This window comes from Anthonomus grandis, chromosome 2 (assembly GCF_022605725.1).
Source record: "Anthonomus grandis grandis chromosome 2, icAntGran1.3, whole genome shotgun sequence".
In the NCBI taxonomy this organism is placed as follows: domain Eukaryota; kingdom Metazoa; phylum Arthropoda; class Insecta; order Coleoptera; family Curculionidae; genus Anthonomus; species Anthonomus grandis.
In genome coordinates, this window is record NC_065547.1 from 3,297,552 (window position 1) to 3,319,671 (window position 22,120).

Genomic DNA, 22,120 nt, shown 5'->3' on the forward strand with positions numbered 1-22,120 from the left:
AGTAAAGAGATGGGTCTATAGTTAGAAGGATCCTCCCAAGTTTCCACCTTTGTGAAAAAGAATTATCTTAGGCAATTTTAAACAAGAGTCCCTAGAAATATTAATTGCTTGGGCTAAGATATTCAAAATGTGGTCAGACAAACCTGTAAACATTTTTATGGATAGGCCGTCATCCCCTGAGCTGTGTTTATTTTTAATGTCCAATATGGCTTGTTTTAGTTCAGTCAGGTCTGTGGGAATAAAGAAAAATGAATTTTTAACTCTTGTAAAATTTGACAGAAGGCTAAGAGGATCTGAAGGTTGGGTTATATTTTTAGTAAGCTTTTCAGCTATAGAACAATAGAATTCATTTAATAAGTTCGGAGACAATTCACTTTCATTAATGCTTGAGGAAAATTGGTTTTTGTTATTATTATTGACCAACTCTGCCAACAATCAAACCAATTTTGCTTGTCACAGGCATTTGTTAGACGGTTTCTATAATAGAAATCCTTTGCAAGTTTTATGAGTCTTCTATAGATAGAATGATAATTGATGTATGAAATTGTACCTTGTATTCTCTCCTTGTCTATTCCTCCTCAACCTTGTATTCCTCCTTTGGGTTGTTTGGTCCAATTCTGTGTACTGTGCATTTGGACTCATTTAATGTCATACCCCATATCCTTGACCATGTTTCTACTTTTGTGAAGATCTACTTTCAGCTGCTCTCCATGTGAAAGAGGATTTGCATATATTTTAGCATCATCGGCAAACTTTTTGATTATTGTTTCTATGAGATCTGCAACGTCAAAGAGATACAGTGTAAACAGTATGGGTCCCAATACCGACCCTTGGATAACTCCACTTTCTACTAGATGTTGCTCTCCATTCACTTTGACTTGATAATATCTTTTCTTTAGCAGTTCAGCAATCATATTTAGTAATTTTCCTCTTACTCCAAAATGTTCTAGTTTTACTAATAAGTTATGTCCAGATAAATGACATCGGTTGGCTTAGAGTCATCATGATTTTTAGTCCAAGCATTCAATGAGGCTTGTTGTAGTGGAGCGTTTTGGTATAAATCCATGCTGCGATGATGGTAGTAGGTTATTTTCCTTAATCTCCTTGAATCAAATCAAATAATTGATTTGCCCCCCCAAAAAAATACAATATAGAAAAATGAAGTAATAAAGACAAATAGTTACTGATTTGTCTTGACCTAGATGGAATTTAGATGCAAAGGTTAACAAAAATTATTTAACCTTTGTAGGTTTTCTGATTTTCTATTTGCTGTAAGTGCTCAGGAAGCATTAATCCATGAGTTTTATTAGTTGTTGTTGCATATGCTGCGGTATGTATATCACCTTGTGTGGATATCTTGGCAAATTTTTAAATTAATTTTTAGTATTTAAAGTCAGTATAACTGGCGCAGATCTAAGGTTTTGGTTTGGGAATAAAATTCATTTTTTGGACACATTTTATCTTTTTAAAAACCATTTTTGTATAGTCTCAATTTTTTTTTTTTAAATGATTTCCAAAGACTCTTCTCCAACCTAATATATAATAATAATAATAATAATAAGCCTTTATTTCCAACAGGCAACTTGCCCAATAACAGGAAACAGTTGCAAAACAATGAAAAATATAGTTAAAAAAAATAAACACACACAAACAAACCTAAAAGAATGAAAAGAAAAGAAAAAGAGTAAAGTAAAGTCACATTCTCAAAAGTTATCCAAAGAATTAGAACAAATAACTATTAATATGATATAAAAACCCAATTATAAAAGTTTAACAAGATAATCACATATTCAACAAAATTAAATTAAATTAACTGCAATATACCTACTAACTATAACTTAAACACATGGGTCTTAATCCCAAGAGTAATGATCCACCAAGATATCGACAATCACATGAACCGGAGAGAAATATAATACGATAAAGGACCTTGAACGAAGAACTGTGTGTTTTTGAAACATTAAATTTGAATCAAGTAATTTTTTTATTAGCAATGGCATGTTTATTTGTCTGTAATATTACAAGTGTGCTTCAGTTTTTTGTTTTAAATATTTACGGTAGGCTTTATCCCTTTCCTTCATGAGCAATTTGATGTTATTGGTAATCTACGGCGTAAAAGGGTTTATTCGGTATATTTCTAATTAAAAGAAGCACATGCCTGTATATTAAAAACCCTATATTTTTATTGAAAATTTCAATTTTCTTATCTACAAGTTAATAAATTTGATCTCTATTCAAGTTACTTCCAACCAAATGGAACTGATTTAAATCGATATTTTCGTAATTTCTATATTGAATGCGTTTAATGCTATTGTTATTCATAGTAAAATCTAATACTGGAAATACCATATTATGATCAGTTAAACAAACGAAGAAAAACCACCAAGTCACGGTCTCACAAACATTTATTATCGACGACACGTGTTTCATGCCGTTAAAATGAAAATAAGTGTATAAAACACAATTAAAAGTTAGGTTAGGATATATATATATATTTATGAGGCCCCATTGTTTTATTATGGAGGTTTGATTAGTTATTTATTATTAGATCAATAAGACTTAAAGCGTTTGTGGTAAAATTATGTTGTGTAGGATCACTAATGACTTGCTTTAAATTAAAAATATCAAGTAACTGTTGAAGTTTAATTTTTCCTGTCTTAAGAAATCTCGCACAAATATAACCTGGTCATAGAAAGGAATAATTAAACTACGAGTAAATATGTGCTCTCCTCAATCAATGAAATAATGAAATACTTAAAGTGTATGCTTAAATTTGTTCAAATTCATATTATTACTCAAGAGATTTATATTAAGGTCGCCAATTATCATCTATAGGAAACTGTATTTTTGTGCCGTTTACTGAGGATATAACTTAAATTGTATTATTGAAGGTCGAAGAAGGAGACTGTAGATATTTGCCGAACGAAATCCTGCACGAGGACTACAGCCATTTGACGAAGGCGGACGTGTTTGCTGTCGGTTTGACCGCTCTCGAATGTGCCGGTTCGGGGCCGCTGCCTAAAAACGGGCCGAGTTGGCACGCGTTGAGGGAGGGACAGGTGCCCCCGTTGCCCCAAAAGTTGACCAAGGACCTTATGGAGTTAATCAAGTAAGAATTTCTTCATTTTAACGATGTTTTTCTATTTTGTATTTAAATCATAAACTTGAATAGAATAGAATAGTTTATTAACGGATTTACCATTTATAGTAATTCAAATTACGAGACACTTTTACCACTAACCAAAATACGTGTCGAAAGTAAAAATAAAGAGTTTTGGTTAGTGGTAAAACTGTCTCGTAATTTGAGCATCCCACCAAAGCTTTCAACCATAGGATGATTTATAGGAATTGTTGTTTAAATACTTAATAAATTAAGATAAATATAATATTCCAAGAATAAATATTAAATATTATAGTAATATAAATTATTATAACTTTGACAAAGTCTAACAAAATCAGATTAAGACAGTATTAAGTTTTACGCATAAATATTTGTAACTTTCTTTTTGAATGAAAAAAAATAAATATCAAGTGGATTACCAGATTGGTTAATTCTTTTTATTGTTCTATATAATCAATCATTTATATTTGATCTTTCTAAATCTCTACTAGTGTTTTCTTGAGGAACTCTAAACCAATTCTTCCCAACAACTCTGGAGAGGCTATCAAGCCATTAACAATTTTAAATAAAAAACTTAAATTCTACGATTTTCGAATGTTGCAATATTTAGTAATTGCAATTCACAAATACACAATACTCAGAAAAAAATACACAATACTTTTTAAAAATCTCAATTTTTAGTGCTTTATTTGAAATAGTCATAATGATTTTTAAAACATAAAGTTGGATCAAAAAAAATTCCTAAATTTTTAAAGATGCACAGCCTTATTTATGGAATTAGGATACTTTTTATTGGGAAAAGAATTTTTGAAGCTACAATTTTTTGAAAAAATGGAAATTTTAGAAATAGCACGGTAGTTTTAATTTCAGTTCTATTGTCACTTTTAAAAATACGTGTAATGTAACTTTTTTTTCCATTCGAAATTAGGAAAAACACTACAAGACTAAGATAGTTTTAAAATTTTTGAATAAGACGTGACAAAGCAACACGACCATTATATAATTTCCAAACTCCAGGAGGTGATTCTGTGAATAATTTCAAGATGAAAAGTTCACATAAACATAGATCCAGAAATGCTTCATTTTCAAGATACTGGGTGCCAAACTTTTTTTAAATATCAGTCGATTTTGTTCAAATTAAAAAAAAAACCTTTCTATCTTTAGATCTACCCTTAAACTTTTATTTCAATAAATAATACCAGACTTATTATAGTTGCTGAAAATGCCCTCCTTTAACCTCAATGTAAACATTTGCTCGTCTTAACATTGATTGCCAAACTCGTTGAAATATTCTCGGCTTATGTCTTATCTGATCATATGAATCCCGTATCCTTTAGGTTAATTCTTCTTCAGTGTTGACTGAAGTTCTGTAAACGAGGGACTTTACATGCCCTCAAAGAAACAAATCTAACGGATTTAAATCCGGTCACCTGGGTGGCCATGACTGGACCTTCGCGACCTATCCAGTTTCTCCAAAAGTTGCATCCAAAAATTGGCGAGATACTATGCTGAAGTAAGGTCGAGCCCCATCAAGCATGAGTCACATTGCTCCTCTTACTTCTCGCGGGACAATAGTCTAGGTAAAATAAATTTCAAAAAATTACGATATTATTGGCCATTTAATTTCGGGGGTAAAAAATTAGGTCCAATAATTAGATAATCATTTACAATAATAACGTAAACATTCACGGAATACTGTTGCTGAATATTAACATCTGTAACCGCATGGGAATTCTCTTCAGCCCAGATAAGATTATTGTGAAAGTTCATATTTGAATTTCGGGAAAAACACGCTTCGTCGGCAAATAAAATACGGGATAGAAATCTTGGAAACGCTACCTGTTGTTGCAAAAGCCAAGTACAATAAACAACTCGTTGGGAAAAATCGGCAGGTAATAACGCTTTGTATTTGGTAAGGATGCAGTTGATATTCTCTTAAAATTTGCCATACAGTAAAGTGAGAAATATTTATGTTAATCGTTCTGCAATTTTGCGTGTACTTGTATCAGAGCTACACTGAACTTTATGTAAAACCGTTTCCTCAATCGCCACTGTGGCAGGTTTCACAGCCTTTGATGTGTTTTTACAAATGTTTGTCCATTTAGTATAATGTCATGAGAGTCTCTTTCTTGATAAATGCCCCTAGCCGCTCTAGAATTGCCTTCAGCCATTTCATAAAAAAAATGCATATCGGCCATTTCTATGTTTGTAAATTGAACCATTGTCCAATATTAGAAATTTTATTAGCTCAATACTCTTCGAAGCAGTTCAAATAATTGCAATCGTTGAGTACGCACTGTTTTAAGTAGATTATTTTATGTTAATTTGTCTTATCGATTATTATTAAGCATTCAAGCAACGACTTTTGTCTAATTTTCATTGCTTAATTAGTTTGATGGTTCTAATATTTTATTATCTTATTTTCCCTGGGACATGCAATAAACTGCTTTTAATTTTTTATCTCGCAAACGAAGACAGATATGTAAGAAACTCAGGAGATGAAAAAGTTGTATTTTTAGCTGTTTAATTCAAACAAATAAAAACATTGAAAAAATGTCTGTGGCGCATAATTTTTTTTGCCAAAAATATTGGTTAGGGTGTCTTCCGGGACGCCACTGGACATAATAATTTTAATCTAATTAAGGCTAAATTAGCCTCTTACGGGTCTTAATATCACAGTTAAATTTGAACGAAATCGACTGAAAGCTTATTAAGATATTTAGGAAAAACCAATTTTTAAAAAAAGTTTGACACCCTGTATCTTGAAAATGAAGCATTTCTGGACCTATGTTTATGTGAACTTTTCATCTTGAAATTACTCATAGAATCACCTCCTGCAGTTTGGCCACGTACTTAAATAACACCCAGGATAAAAACTGGTGAGATACTATCCCGCCCGCTACGCAATTTCAAATCTAGTTTTTACATTTTATTAAAAATGTCTAATTAAATGATATCACAGGCACAGGTATATTTATGTTTTTTTTTAACATTTAAAGCTAGGAATAACATAGTTATTATTATGAACATATGGCTTGGCAAAATGCTCTTTAAACGGATTTGCTATCTCCATATTATTGTATTATTGTTAGACAGATCATAATGTTCGTACTTGATATGTATATAGCTCCAGAACTGTTTAGTATTTGTCATGGGGAACCATAAGCTTTTATGATGTCAATTTTCCATTTCTCTGCTAAAACTTTACACTATTTACGCATATCACTAAAAAATGTATAGTCGAACATACTTTTTGATTGTTTAAATCTTTTATGAGCTGTTTTTTTTTTCTAAAAAATGCACATTTTAAATCAACTGAATATAACTTTTGAAACATACTATTTTTACTCTCTTTTTTGGTACAAACAAATAAATACAACAATAAATATTACAATAAAAACTGTGACATCCATAACACTAAGTGTAGTGTCCCAATTAATATTGATTAATTTAAATTTAATTAGCATTATTAAAATTGTTATAAACATAATCAAAATCTAAAAAATTGGTATTTTCACGGTATGTTTTGATGTAAAGAAAGTGCAGGATTATATTTATCAGATCTTAACAAAATGAAGAATCTACAGAAGTTACCAAATTAAAATCTAAAATTGACGAAAAACAAAGAAAAACACAAAGTCACGGTCTCACAACATGTAATAAAACGGGCTACACATGTTTCGCTCTAGTTAGAGCATCATCAGGCCTAAAATAAAAATATTACTTAAACAAAACTAAAAACTTACATAAAACAATAAAAAAACATTTATCACACACTTCACAGTACATAAATATTACGTAATAGTACATAAAGTACTTATTCGATAAACAGAGCATCTGCCATCAATTCAAATGCCTGGAAGTAAACGTTCATTTATTCCATGAAATTGAGTACATTTGAACAGCTCTAATGGAATAAATAGAGCATCTGTATTTAACTCAATTGCCTGAAAGTAAACGTTCATTTATTCCAGGATGTTGAGTACATTTGAACAGCTCTAATGGACTAAATAGAGCAGCTGTCCTCAACTGAATTGCCTGGAAGTAAACGTTCATTCACATGAAGTTGAGTACATTTAAACAGCTCTAATTATTAAAATCTGTTATATAGATCGACGAAAAGTTATTGTTTTGTATGGTTTCTCGCACAAAATCTTCATAACGATTTAATGGGGATAATGGTGGTATATGAACATACACAAACAACATTTTTTGATTTGCTATTGAAATTTATACGTACACGCTTTCGATATTTGTTGTTTGGGACTTAAAGTGAGTTAAAACATCATTAGCCATTTGCTATGACAGAAGATGAAAAATCACTCAATTTTGTGCGGAGACCACGCACGAACATTTTGAAAAAAGTTATTTCTGTAAAAAAATAATTTTTGCTGAAAATATTTTGACAGGTCCATAATTCAAGAAACAAGACACTTAGACCCTTGAATATTTGCATAAATACTCCTCAATTAAATCGATTCGACACGAGTTTCGGGGTTTTTGGATAAATGCACAGGAGGTTCATAGAAAAAATCATTTTTGAAAAAGTGCACTTTTTCCCAAAAATTTTTTGACATGGCCATAATTCAAAAACCAAGATACCTAGACTCTTTAAAATGTGTACAAATATGCCTCATTTAAAATTGAAATGATGACACGTATTTAACCCGTTTTTGCCCGAATTTACGTAAAAATGTAGTACTTGTATGCCCGAATTATTCAATTTCTTTAAAAAAAGTTATTTTTACTTTTTTTTCATTATTTTGATGTATAATGTTAAAATTTTGTATAAAATATAAAAAAAGTGTTTTTGAAAACTTTTAGGTGTTTGTTCCAATTTTGAAACACTGGGAATAAAAGACACCATGACAAAGTTTATCTTTTAATATTATAAACATAGCAAACTAATAATAATAAAAGGCATAAAGAAACCAAATATGCTTATACAGCATGAAAATTTTTAAAACATTGTTCATGCAGATTGATATTGCACTTCTCGCACATTTTTGTCGCATTTTTTTGACATAAAGCACAACGTCCTTGTTTTAGAGCAAGAACCATCCAGTGATTCAAACCATCAAATCGCATGTTTCCATGTACCCTTTCAAATAAAGGTTTAGATGATTTTGGTCTTCCTCCACCAACACAGGGTTGCGCATACTTTTTCAAATAAAGATTGGTAATCTCTCTTCTGAATTTTAGAAAATCTACTTTCGTACAATTCGGCTGCCGTTTATATATCTGCCAAGCATTACGCATAATGGAGTCTTAAGCAGAATGCAAACAATGGCCACCACCATTTTTTCGACCTCACACTAATCCTATAATTATGTTTTAATCCAAGCGATCTACGCCTCCCATATTTTTATTATATTGTGCTATAACAAAGGGTTGAGGAATGGGTACTTTTTTCTTTTCAGTAGATACCCATCTATTGGCTTGGCATACGGGATTAACAGGATCACATGAACTAATTGTCAACACAGGACGATTATCGTTTCACGATGTAATGGTTACTTCAGTTGTTTTATCCGTCATATAAGCTATATGTTCCTCGAGTTGTTTTTTTGACATCCAATTTAGATGGAAGGGGACAGTGATCAGTTCTGTTGGGATTTATTGTACCGGTGTAGCCATATCCAATTCTTTGTAACTCATTAACCAATTTTATAGATGAGAAAAATCGATCACCATAAATGGAATATTTTGAGGAAGCTTGGACAATAACGGTCTTACAACAGAGCCACCAAGACCTAATTCCATATGTTGCCTATTTTTTTGCTTTCCCTGATACGGATAAAATTGAATTAAATATCCACATGGATCGCACAGAGACCACAACTTATACCCATATCTAATAGGTTTATTTTTAATAAATTGTTTAGCGCCATGTCGTCCAAAATAAGGTACCATGCTTTCGTCAATACTTAATTTTTCGTTAAGAAATGCGTGATTTAAAAACCGCTCATTTATCATATCAAACAATGGACGCATTTTTGTAAATTTATCTTCTTTATCTTGATTCGAGCACAATGTACATATTTTTTAATCAAATCAAACCTATTTCATCTCATGGCATTGGCTATTGCAGGATTATAGGTATCAGTATCTGTTTCCCATAACATGCGCCACCTAGACACTTGTAGATGACCCGAAACGAATAAAATTGAGACAAAACATTTTAGCTCGCCAATACTAAATCCAAATTTATGATTACCCTTTTGATTGGCATAAAGAGTAAACACATCTTTCAAATAGTTACAAAAATTCAAATCAAAAAAACTTTCGAAGCAAGTTACCGCATCAGGATATATATTCTCTCGATCGACTATAGGAGAAATAAACTGCGGAAATTTTGGATCTAAATCGCGATTTTCCCAGTCCCTTTCAAGCTTTCGTCTCGCTTCTGGAAGTCGTGCCAGAGGAATATCGTCTTTACCATCCCATCCTTGATCCTGAGTAGTATCTTCTTCCAACTCATCACCTATAGACACAGCACCAGTTGGTCTAAAAATCCTTGCACTGGCTTCAGCTGTTAACTGGCGTCCACTTAAATGGTTAACATCTGTAGCTGGCGTTTTATCATCATCTGAATCTTCTTCTGAATCTAACCCGTCAGCTGGGGGAGTGATAAAAATATCTGCAGCCCAAAACTCTTCATTTTCAACTAACTGTTCTGTAATGTAGAACCTGTAAACAAAGTTAAGCTATATGGTGTCATCCAAACCCAGTGTTCCATTTTTGGAACATCAAAAAGTGGAGGGGTGGGGTAAGAAAACTATATTATTTATTTTGTTCTAATACCTCACATATTGTTAAGAACAACCAAACAAATAATGGTAATATATTTTAAGTGCAAATCTAACAAAAGGATGAATGTAAATACTTACTTTCTGGAGGCCATTTTATATGCACTGGTACACAAAACAATTATATTGCTGCGCGACGCTTAAAAAGATGTTCTATTATCTTACAAATGCGCGTTGTCGTGTCCAAAATCATACTAAACCGAAGAGGACACCTCTGGCGATATCTTGGTTTCAGATGGAGGCGTGAAACCAAGATATTGGGGGGTAAAAGAGATTATGTTCCATTATTGGAACACCGGGAACAACTCGGATGTGTTAATTATGGAACACTGGGCAAAAACGTGTTAAGAGTTTTTTGATAAATGTACAGAGGGTTAAGAAAAGCATCATTTTTAAAGAATTTTTTTCCAATTATGTTTAACATACCCATAACTCAAGAATCGAAACACACAGATCGTTGAAAATGTATATAAATTAAATTAATTGAACACGTGTTTCAGAGTTTTTTGCTGAGTGTACAGGGTGTTGAGGAAAACAAACTTGTTGCAAAATTCAATGTTGACCACTAAAGAACAACAAATTACGGTTAACCTATTCTTGTTATGACTTTAACAATTAATTTGGCCTTAATAGACTTGATCCTTACCAGTAAAGTGGTTAAAAAGTTAATAATATACAGTAATCAATCAAATGTTTAGAGTTTAAGGAGTGTGAGGAGTTATACGCACTGATACAAGTGTCTCAAGGATTGCTTCTTTATTCATAATATTAAGAAACGATTTTCTACTTATAAAACACTATAAGACATAATTTTTTTTTTTAATAAAAGGTCCATGTTCCACCCGGACCCAACCCAGAGGCCCAGCACCGTGCAAATCCTGCAGCACAGAGCACTGAATCCCGAATGCAGCAAATCAAAAGCCGATTTAACCAGGGAACTGAACGCGGAAAAGATGAGAAATGAAATGCTAGTGAAACAACTTAAGGTAAGCAAATTTATGTCGTTAATATAATCCCTAAGTAGGAAAAGTTCAATAAGAAGTTTCATTCTTTATTTCTTTTCACGTTTAATTTTGTATAGGATCTAAATAATTCTAATTAATAGGAAATAATCGATACGTCACATTGATTTTCTTTGTCATTGTCAGAGAGCATTAGACGTAAAACTTTTTTAAACCCCCTTTTTTCAATTTTTCTCTTAGCTATGAGCCAGCCCTGTCTCAGTGAAGTTGAAGAACTATCATTTTATTTTTATTAAATTTGTCATATCAGCGGAAACGTATTAAAAACTAAAATATATTTCTCATAACATACGATATTTTTATTTAATATTGGTCTAAAATACGACATATTTTGTAACAGAGAAAAAATATCTTACGAAAATTCAAAAAAATTGCCGATTAATAAAATTTCGTAATAAAAGTTCGCAATTCTGGAACGGTTCTTGCGGGATTCCATCTAAGCTTTTTCTTTATGATATGCCACAAGGTTTCAAACGGCGATAGATCTGGATTACTCGACGTCCATTTTAAAGGCAAAATAAGCACTTTTTGCTATTTGTTTATTAAGTTGATTGGCGATGGTTTGACATTTATTATTAGACTCAGAAACTTGTTATTATTTGTGTTTAAAATAGGCTCTGTGTTCAAAAGCACATTATCTAGTCTACACTCAAAATTTAAAACATTTGTTTTGGTTACATTAAAGGACAAATAATTACAGTCACGCAAATCTTGATTCTGCATAAATCCTCGTTCATTTTCTTGAGTAGAAATTGTGCATCTGTATCATGCCATAGCAATGTGGTATCATCAGCAAAAGAGGTACACTGCTCATGTCTTATTATTGACGATAAGTCATTCACATAAAAAAGAAAAAGAAGTGGACCCAAAACAGATTCTTGTGGTACCCCTGCCGAAATTGTCAAGTGATCAGATATGGAACTCTTAAAGATAACTGACTGGCTTCTTTCCGACAGATATAACCAAAAGCATTGTAGCATACTCCCTCTAAACCCATATACTTCAAGCTTCCGCAACAACAACTCATGCGATATCACAAAAAACGACTGCCGCTGCTTCTCTATCATTAAGTCCCAAATAGAGTCTTTCCATTCAGTGAAATACTGCATCACTAGTATTTTTTGAAGCTTGAAAGCTAAACTGAAAAGTATTAAGAACTTTATTAGCGTCCAAAAATTCTACCATCCTTTTCTTCATTAGTTTCTTCCCAATTTTAGTTATAGTTATTACTACTTACTTACTGAGTTCTAAAAAAAATAATCAATTTACTTAATCGGCATTACTTAACTTGGATTGTGAAAATAATTTGTTTGTTCCCACTTGTTAATTAATGTGTTTTCGATAATTGGGCAAATTAAAAAAAAATATTATAACGCCGATTTTTCGGACACAATAAATAGGGTTCAATGTATTGTACAATGTGCAACATTGTTCACTGCACTCGCCTTTAAATTTGGAGGCCAGTATATTACCATCATAGGTATGTACAGTATTGTGCATAAATATAGCAACAAGCAATGTCTTCAAAAATATTATTTGCTCCTTTATTTATTAATTCCATATTATTTCTTTACTTTTAAGTACACGCCTCTGTATTATTTATAAATATACCGAGATATCAAAAGAATGCCAATGCAGAGTAAGGAATTTCATGTTGTTATTTTTGAATCTCAGAATTAACTTAAAATGGGTTGCTCAAAAACCGTCTCTGGTGATGTAAGAAAAATTATTGTGGGGTATTATGAAAATGGTGTTAGGCAGAGTGACATTGCAAGAAGCTTACGGCTTCACAGGTCAATCGTATCCAGAGTTTGCAAAAAATTTCGCCTTACTGGAACAGCTGCACCGGCGCCCATTCCTGGTAGACCCAGAAAAACAAATTTGAGGATGGATAGGCAGCTGCTACGAATTTCCAAAGAAAATCCTTTTTTGTCTTCTTCCCAAATTTTGGCAAAATTAAAAGAGGGTGGAGGAGTAAACCTCAGTTCTAGTACCGTAAGGAGAAGATTACTTGATGCCAACTTACCTGCTCGTCGCCCCGTCAAAAAACCGTTCCTCTCAAAGAAGAACGCCAAGGCTCGTTTTCACTTTGCCCAATCTCATGTCCACTGGTCTGTAGCTGATTGGAAGAAAGTCGTATTTAGTGATGAATCTAAATATAATGTATTCAGGACTGATGGAGTGATGTACGTCAGACGCCCCAGTGAACAAAGATTAAACAAAAAGTACTTTTGCCCCACAGTTAAACATGGAGAGGGAAATATTCTTGTATGGGGATGTTTCTCGGCTCGTGGCATGGGACCCATAGTAAGAATACTGAGCAAAATGGATCGTTTCATGTACAAAGACATTTTGCAAACACATTTAGTGCCATATATGGATGAAGTCATGCCAGTAACAGCCATATTTTAGCATGACAACGATCCAAAACATGCTTCTCAATTTGCTAAGGGGTGGCTATCCGATGAAAAAATTAATGTAATAATCTGGGGCCGTATTTTCGAAACCATGCGAGAATCTTCGAATGCGAACAAAGTCGAGCGGCAAAATTCGCACACGAATTAAAAAGTGCATTTTTGAACAGCATTCGATATTTCATTCGCATGCGAACATGAAATGTAGTGGCAACGTAGCAAAGTCGAGTGCTATTGGAGGCCGTGTCAATCGGGATGAAGACGATAACGATTTTTTAACCTAACCTAAAATTTAAGTTTAAAAACATCAAGGAATTTTGAGGTTTTTTCATGGCGTTTCTTGGGTTTTTGCGAATTGACTTTTTTTTTAATGAATTCAAAAAATAAAAAATATTGCGGTTTTGTGTCGAGTGAGCAAAAGAAAGAACTAATTTCATTTATGGAAGAGCACCCGGAATTAAAGTCGGGCAATTTCACCCAAAATTTTTCGGCTAAAACTGCACAAGCCTTATATAAAACTAGTGGATAGATTACACAGTCTCAGGAGCACATAAAGATCACATCATCGTAATATGCTTAATCATTCTATCGTAATAGGCTTGCTTAATTTATATAATTTATTAAATTAAGCATCTGCATACATTTCAAATGGGTCAAGAAATGAAGAGTACATCCTATTCCTTCTATCTGCCAGAGTTTTAGTCTCTTCCAGTGCATCGACCACGTTTCTTTGCACAAGATTGTTTAATCTTGCCATTTGATTATTGCTATTTTTTTTTCAATAAACAATAAAAAAACACTATGAAAATACTTAACCAACTCACAAATTAAAAAAAAAATAAAGCTAGTTTAAAATCAAAACAAGACAAGTGGCAGAATCGCACACGAACTTGAAATTCGAATGGTATATACCCATTCGATCCACCGCATGCGAAAAAGTTCGCATACGAAGCGGTCGAAAATACGAATATCGATTTTTCGTGCGAAATCCTCTAATTTCGTATGCGAATCAAAGTCGAATGGTTTCAAAAATACGGCCCCTGGCCATCTCAATCGCCAAACCTAAACCCTATAGAGAGTTTATGGCATTACATTGACACCAAAATCAGGCACCTAACATGCTCTAATACAAATATTCTCTTTGAAATAGTGGAAAAGGCTTGGAAAGAAGTGAACAATGACTATATTATGAAATTAATTGAGTCCATGCCAAGACGATGTGCAGATGTTATAAAGGAGAAGGAGTACTGCACGAAATATTGAATTGATTTTAATTTAGTTGGGTTATATTTTTTTTCGAAACAAAACTATTTTATTATAAAATAGATACCAAAAGATATATAACAGGAAAGTTCAATGTTGCTATCTTTTTGCACAATACTGTATACTATACGGAGGTAAATATAGCGCTCTATGTATGTATATATATAATTATTATATGTATATTTGAAGCAGTTAAAAATAAATATAACAAAATATGAAAAGAAAAATCTATGAACACTTTAATGCAAAGAAAAACACTAAAGCAAATATGTAACTCCATTTAGACTTGGATATTGACGTAATTTTAACGCTTTTTTTATATATATTCAGTTTGCTAAAAATTTGTCGTTATTTCTGGTAACTTTAATTTGAATTACAATATTAATCAATTTTACAAGGAATAATTAACAAGTAAGTTGCTATTTGACTATTGGGAATTGCATACTTTAAATGCGATAAGTCTTATTTTGGAATCTAGATTCTTGGCTATTTACTTTACCTATAAAGACACATATACACCTGGAAGCGATTATGCTGGTTTACAGCTAAAGCCTATTTTAGTATTTTTTATACATCAAAATATTGTATCCCTCCTTTAAGAGATATAATAGTAAGAAGCTGTTTTAAACTTAGGAGCAAAATACCTACACAACGATAAAAATCATCGTAATGGTGGATGCTTGGTAGTCTGTTGTATGTCTGGAGATGACAAAGATAGTTGAGCAAATATTTATATAGTTTTAATTTTGTGTATTTGTCAACTCACTGTTTACATATGTTTTATTGCGTTTTAACACGTAAGAACACCTTGTGAATGTTTACCTTTTACATAATGGTTTTTACTTATTACTGTTCCATCTTTTTTTCATATACTGAACTTAATCGCCATTTTCTTTGTTACAGGAGGCAGCAATGTGTATAAAGACAATACAAAACAGCAGATTAATCGGAAAGAAAGTGAATAGGAGCGTAAGCACGACCACCTTTTAACCGGTACTAATTATTTAGGGTTTTAAGTTAGTAAACAGAATTCAAGTATGCAAAAAGCTCATTAATTTTTAACTTTTAGTTACGGTAAGGAAAAAATAACTTAAATGGCCACTAAACAAACTAAAAAACAAAAAATAAGCTTTTTTTGCCGATTATTTCAGTATTGACCCCCCAAACTCACAAATGATTCTCATTAATCGTTTAAGGAAGTTTTGTTTTGTACGTTTTGAGCGTTTTAAAATGTACCAAAGCGGCTTTAGTATTTTTTTTTCTACTTTTATTGGTAGTTTTTAGGTTATAAGATTATCAATTTGCCAGTCTTGAATCGCTTTACTTTTCACTGCGCCCTAACTAAAGCGTTTAGTAAGTAATTATTAAATGCACTTTCGGTATGTTCTTTAAATAATCCTGCAGCAATATACATGTATACTTCTTTAAAAAAAAAAAAATATTATCATTACTATTTAGGTATTTTTTTTGTATAGTTTATATAATCACATCGTTTTTCTCGGACAATTTGCTCTTTTTTTTCTCAAAATCTGTTTACAGGATGAACCTTTGTGAACTCCAGGAAATTTTCCAAATTCGGCAACATGGCGAGGTTGTATTAAATAGTGGTGTTTCTTTCAATTGCCTTGCAATGTTGCCACATTTTTCCAAGGAGTTCCCAAAAGGAGGTCATCCTATATACAGGATTCTTGTATATGGGGTTCTATGGATTCATGTTGAAATATGGGTGAAGTAATAATTCAATAAGAAAAAAACCTTTACGTCCTAAAGCCAGTTTTGGCTCTTGTGGACATCATCAATGTAATTTTTTAGGACTTTACAAGGAATAGTGTACGAGGTCTTCTCTCTCTTACCCATTTTTACTGATATAAGTCTCTCTTTCTCTGACACAAAGTACCAAGATAACTAATTTTTTACTTGATTAAAGTTCAATTACTAATTGGTACTTTTCATTAGATAATGTGCTAGAGAAAGACTGGCTTATGTCGGTATCAATGTGTAAGACATAGAAGGGTGTATATAAGAATGTTTTTCAGAGAAAGGAGGGTGAAATTTGATTTTGAACATTTTTCAATTTCTTTCAATTTGTATCATCTATTAAGGAAAAAAGTTATAGAGTTCAAAGTTGTAAATTATATCCAGCTCTAAAAGAATGATTATGAGCATTTTCCTCTTAAATCTGAGCATGTTTACAAAAAAAAAACCAAATTAGGTAGGAATGCTTAGTTTGACACTCCTTAGTTAATTTTTAAATTTCTCAGTTTTCATCAATTTAAACAAAAAAGTCATAGAGAGCAAAGTTGTAGATTAGGTCTTGCTCTACAAGAATGCTCTTAAGCATTTTTTTCGTAAGTCTAAGCATTTTTGCATAAAGGTCCAACTTAGGTAGTAATGCATATTTCTGATATGCCTTGGCTAATTTTAAAATTTCTCACTTTGTATAAATTTAAACAAAAAACTTATAGAGCGTAAAGTTTTAGATTAGGTCTTGTTCTACAAGAAGGGTCCTAAGCATTTTTCTCATAAGTCTAATCATTTTTGCATAAAAGTCCAAATTAGGTGGTGATGCTTATTTCTGACATGCCTTGGCTAATTTACAAAATTTCTCAATTTCTATTAATTTAAACAAAAAAGTCATAGAGTGCAAATTTGTAGACTAGGTCTTGCTCTATAAGAATGCTAATAACCATTTTTCTTGTAAATGTAATCATTTTTGCCAAAAAGTCGAAATTAAATAGTAATGCTTAATTCTGACATACCTCGACTAATTCGGAAATTTCCCAGTTTGTATCAATTTAAACGAAAAAGTTGTAGATTAGGTCTTGCTCTACAAGAATGCTCCTAAGCATTTTTCTCGTAAATCTAAAAAAAAAATCATTTTTCCAAAAAAGTCGAAATTAAATATTAACGCTTAATTCAAACATGCCTTGATGAATTTGAAAATTTCTCAGTTTGTATCAATTTAAACAAAAAACGTATAGAGTGTAAAGTTTTAGATTAGGTCTTCCTTTATAAGAATACTAATAAGCATTTTCCTTTTAGATCTAAGAATTTTTGTCAAAAAGTCGAAATTAGATACAGTAAAGCCTCGATAGTCCGGTCTAATAAAAACGACTGATCCGGATTAACGAAAAATTCAGATTACTGAAATATGAAGTCTTTTTACATACATATATGTTTTATATGTATATAACTAAAAAATTGCCTACAAATATGTGATAAACGAGAAAAACATACAAATTAAAAGGATAAACTAAATTACATGTTTGCTGTGTAGTAGGTACATAATAAAGCTAATTAAAAAAGTCTGTAATTTTTGCTTGCTTTACTTTTTCTTGGTTTTTCATAAAAGCCATTTCTTTAAGTCTTAAGTCTAATAAGAATATCATGCAATGGCACTCGATTTTCTTCAGCCCACTTTAAGCATAAATTGAAGCCCTTCATCATTTTTGACTCCTTTCTCTCTCCCTTGATTTTCGTCATTATCTTCACATTCTTCGCTGCTGCTATAATGCATTTCGTTGCTTTCTATCTCATCTAATACCAAGTTGTCCTCATTTTCAATCCAGTTATTCACTTCATTAGGATTTATCTCGTTTTCACTTAGTGTTTGGAGCATAGCCGAAACATCTGTTAAAGCTCGTAAAGTAGAAATCAGATCATCGGCCTCGTATTCTAAATCATTACCAAAAACCGTTCCTTTTGGAATTACTTTTTCCCAACATTTTTGTAAAACCTATGCATTGCTCAGTAAGTATGTTGCAGTTTTGAGATTTAAGGTCTTTAATACCTGGATAACATTTTCTTCATTTTGTGATAAAATGTGCGCCAAAAGGCTCTTACGGTAAAACAATTTAGTCAACCTTATGGCATTTTGATCCATGCGTTGCAGCAATGCTGTGCAATTTGGCGGAAGAAAGATTGTTTGGAAATGGCCATCCTCACTTCTCAGTTCTTCTGGCGATCCATGGCTTGAGGCATTCTCAATGATTAAAAGAGCACGTTCAGTTAGATTTTGGCTTCTTAAATACTCTTTTACTTGCCTAATAAACGAATTATGAAACCACTCTTTAAATACTGCAGATGTCATCCAAGCATTGCAGGAATTTTTGTACTCTACGGGTATGGGTACATTTTTAAATGCTCTGGGATTTTTTGCTTTTCCAATGACGAGAATTCTCAATTTGTGAGAACCATCTCCATTTACACATGCCAGGAAAGTAACCCGCTCCTTACTTATTTTTCGTCCCGGTGCTGTCTTTTCTTGAGAACGAACAATTGTTTTTTCCGGTAACATTTTCCAGTACAACGCTGATTCATCAGCATTGTAAACCTGCGTAGGAATTAAATTCAGGTCTTTCATTTTCTGTGCCAACATATTTTTAAAAGGCTCAACAGCAGTTTCGTCATTGGATAATTTCTCACCACAAATTTTTAAAGCTCTCAAATCATGTCTTTTTCTGAAATTTGCGATCCAACCTCGACTGGCTGCAAAATTCTCATTTCCATAACCATCGTTGTAGATTTACTTTGCTTTGGCTGCTAAAATTTCATATGATATGGGAATGTGTCTGGAACGTTGCCTGCAAAACTATTCGAACAATCGCTTTTCCATTCTGGGATATTCAGGTTTTCTTAGTGTTTTCCTAGCTTGTGGTACGCTATCACAACCGCTAATAAAACTAAAAATAAAATACAAAACATTAGTAAAAATAAAACGTCTTTATAAACCTTGGCACATACCTTTTAATGCTCAATTTGTTCTTTTTAATATCCGAAATTGTGGAGGTGCCTACATCGTATTCACTAGCTAAGGCTTTTCCACTCACGCCACGTTCTAATCTGTTCAGTATATCAAGCTTTTGTTTTAAAGATAATGTTTTATGCTTCCGTCTTGGAGCCATATTCCCCAGACTTGGTGTAGGAAGGCCAGGAAGCAATAAGTGTCAACTGTAATACCTATGTAACGTTAAAAACTAAACTTTCGCAAACTACGAATCAATTTAAACTTGTCAAAGCCTGCAAAACGGCAATCCGGATTATCGCGTACAAGCGAATCCGGACTATAACGTACATAATAGCGGCAAAATTCGTGTTCGGACTACTGAAGCATCCGGAGTAACGCATGTCCGGATTATCAAGGCTCTACTGTACTAATTTTTCTCGTAAATTTATTATTTTTGAAAAAAAGTGTAAATTAAGTGATGATAATTCATTCTGATGTGCCTTGGCTAATTGTAAAATTTCTCAGAAAAAGTTGTTGATTGGGTACAAAACTGCTTATAAGCATTGGCCTCTCAATAATGATCATTTTCGAAAATAACCCACATTTAAATAGTAAAACTGCCTTGTAAAATGTCTCAACCATCAATTTTAACAAAAAAGTTTCCTATTTGATCACCCCATGCTTCTTCATGAAACCGTACCGCCCTGTATATCTCTCGAAATTTTCTTATAGACAGTTTAATACTATTCAGGGTGTAACTAACCACACATTTTAGCAATAAAACTGTCTATAAAAAATTTTAATTAAATTAATCCCATTATTCACTCGCTTTCATTCTCCAGTTGACAATTTAAATTTAACGAAAGAAAAAAAAACAAACATAATTTGTGATATATCAAAGTGAACTTTAGTATATTTTAGTTATAATCGGTTGATCCTGTACACGGCTGTATAAACGAAAAAAATGAAAAGTTTTTCCTGTAGATTTTTATTCCTTAACCTAATTTTTAATGTGTGATAATTTTTTCTTGTTAATTTAACACATATTATAGGGACACACTGTATACGGGTGTGCCTGATCACACCTGCACCGTTTTAGGTCACTTCCAGTATGTTTTTGCCGGTTTTTTTTTTTAATTAATTAATTTTTTCTCTTTCGGAATGTATGTGATAAAATATTATTATTATTATTATATTATGTATTAGGATTAGTTTCATTTTTTTTCTTTATTGCTATTATTTAGTTTGTATTGACCTGGCTGAGCGTGTTTAGCGTAAAGATCAGTGGCGTCAAGGAATATGGTGCCTCCTCGATATAATATATATATAGATTTTTTTTAATTATACATTCCCTACCATCGTCGTAATATTCTATAAGTGCCTTTTACTATTATTATTATTATTATAAGCTATTTACTAATTAAATGCATTTAACTTTTAATGTTGTATGTTAACTATTATTATGTCCATACCAAATATATTTTAGAATAAATAGTTTTTTTGGTTTTATTTTCGAATTTGTGCCCTCCCTCCCCCTGTTGTGAGTCCCTGGATTTTATTGGTAATTTTATTAAACTGTTTGATATTGAGAGAACCACTGATGGTACCGGGTTGGAAGCACCAAAAATAATAGTTTTTCGTTTAATTATTGTTTTAATAATAATAGTTGTTATATGTAATATAAATTAATAATTGCATTTACAATATGTGGATGATACCTCTATCATATAAGATAGAGAAGAGCACTCCCTACATCACTTCAACAAATAGAAGTTCCAACGATCAATTGCCTCTCTTAGATCGTCTATTTTCTACTTTATTGTAAGTCCTTTACAGGCTCTTGTTTACAAATCTGAAAAAATTAAATAAATCTTAATATGCCGATCACTATAAAAAAAAGTCCATCTATAGTTATACTAACATATGAGGGGTCTAGTTCCAAAGTGAGCAATCTCCATTTAAAAAAAAAAAATTAGTTAGATGTCGCTTCGGATTCAATTTTCAGCCGTACATACAAACATAAAATTGTTTTGTGCCAAAACGGGCTATATCCTACCTTTTTTTAACTTTAGAAATCGGATTTAGTTCCAAAGTGAGCAATCTCCTATAATATAATAAAATCAAACCAAACAAACTCCAGAAAAAATAGTTAAAACAAAACATTCAATCTCCAAGGCATTATAAATACAAAACATATTAGTTAATTTGCAAAGTGTACAAAATCCATTTCGCGCCATTTACATCGATTCTTGACAGGTTACATCCTGAAATAATTTACTTGTTTTTATTTTTGTTGTCATTACTCTGATGTTCGTTGAACGGTGCACGTATATTATTACCAAGCTACCACGATTTAATTGTTTCAACTTTTTAAAGTATTTTTAAATAATGGAAGTTAATGTTACTCCGATACGAGATGGACAAGAAGCTCGAAAAAAATCGCGAGATCATGCTTAGTGGAAGAAAAATATTGAAAAAACTATAAGGTAAAGTTAAACTGATTATAAACATCTTATGTAGATTCTATGGCATATTGTTTTTTGTGTAGATATAGTCCACACTTTCTTCCGATTTACCCAACATGTGGCCATAAAACTGGTGCATTCCAGTGCAGTTTACTTACAATGATGGAAATCAAAAAATTTCATGCAAGGTTTTACCATGTAAAAGAAAAAAAATTTCAAGATTTTATTTTAAAGTATTGTAAAACAGTGCCGATAAAAAGAAGAAGACCAAAAAATTTGAAACACAAAGAAAAGCTTTTT

The 22,120-nt window shown here is 32.1% G+C and overlaps 1 protein-coding gene across 2 annotated transcripts in view; it reads left to right on the plus strand.

The window, feature by feature from the left end:
- Positions 1-20,849, plus strand: part of LOC126750561 (wee1-like protein kinase) — a 35,250-nt gene extending 14,401 nt beyond the window's left edge. For both annotated transcript variants that reach the window (XM_050460208.1, XM_050460207.1), the window contains exons 6-8: positions 2,892-3,109; positions 10,760-10,916; positions 15,533-20,849. In XM_050460208.1, the coding sequence (XP_050316165.1) occupies positions 2,892-3,109; positions 10,760-10,916; positions 15,533-15,619 (462 nt within the window). In that variant the 3' untranslated portion in view covers positions 15,620-20,849. The remainder of the gene's footprint in view (positions 1-2,891; positions 3,110-10,759; positions 10,917-15,532) is intronic.
- Positions 20,850-22,120: the final 1,271 nt, after the last annotated feature.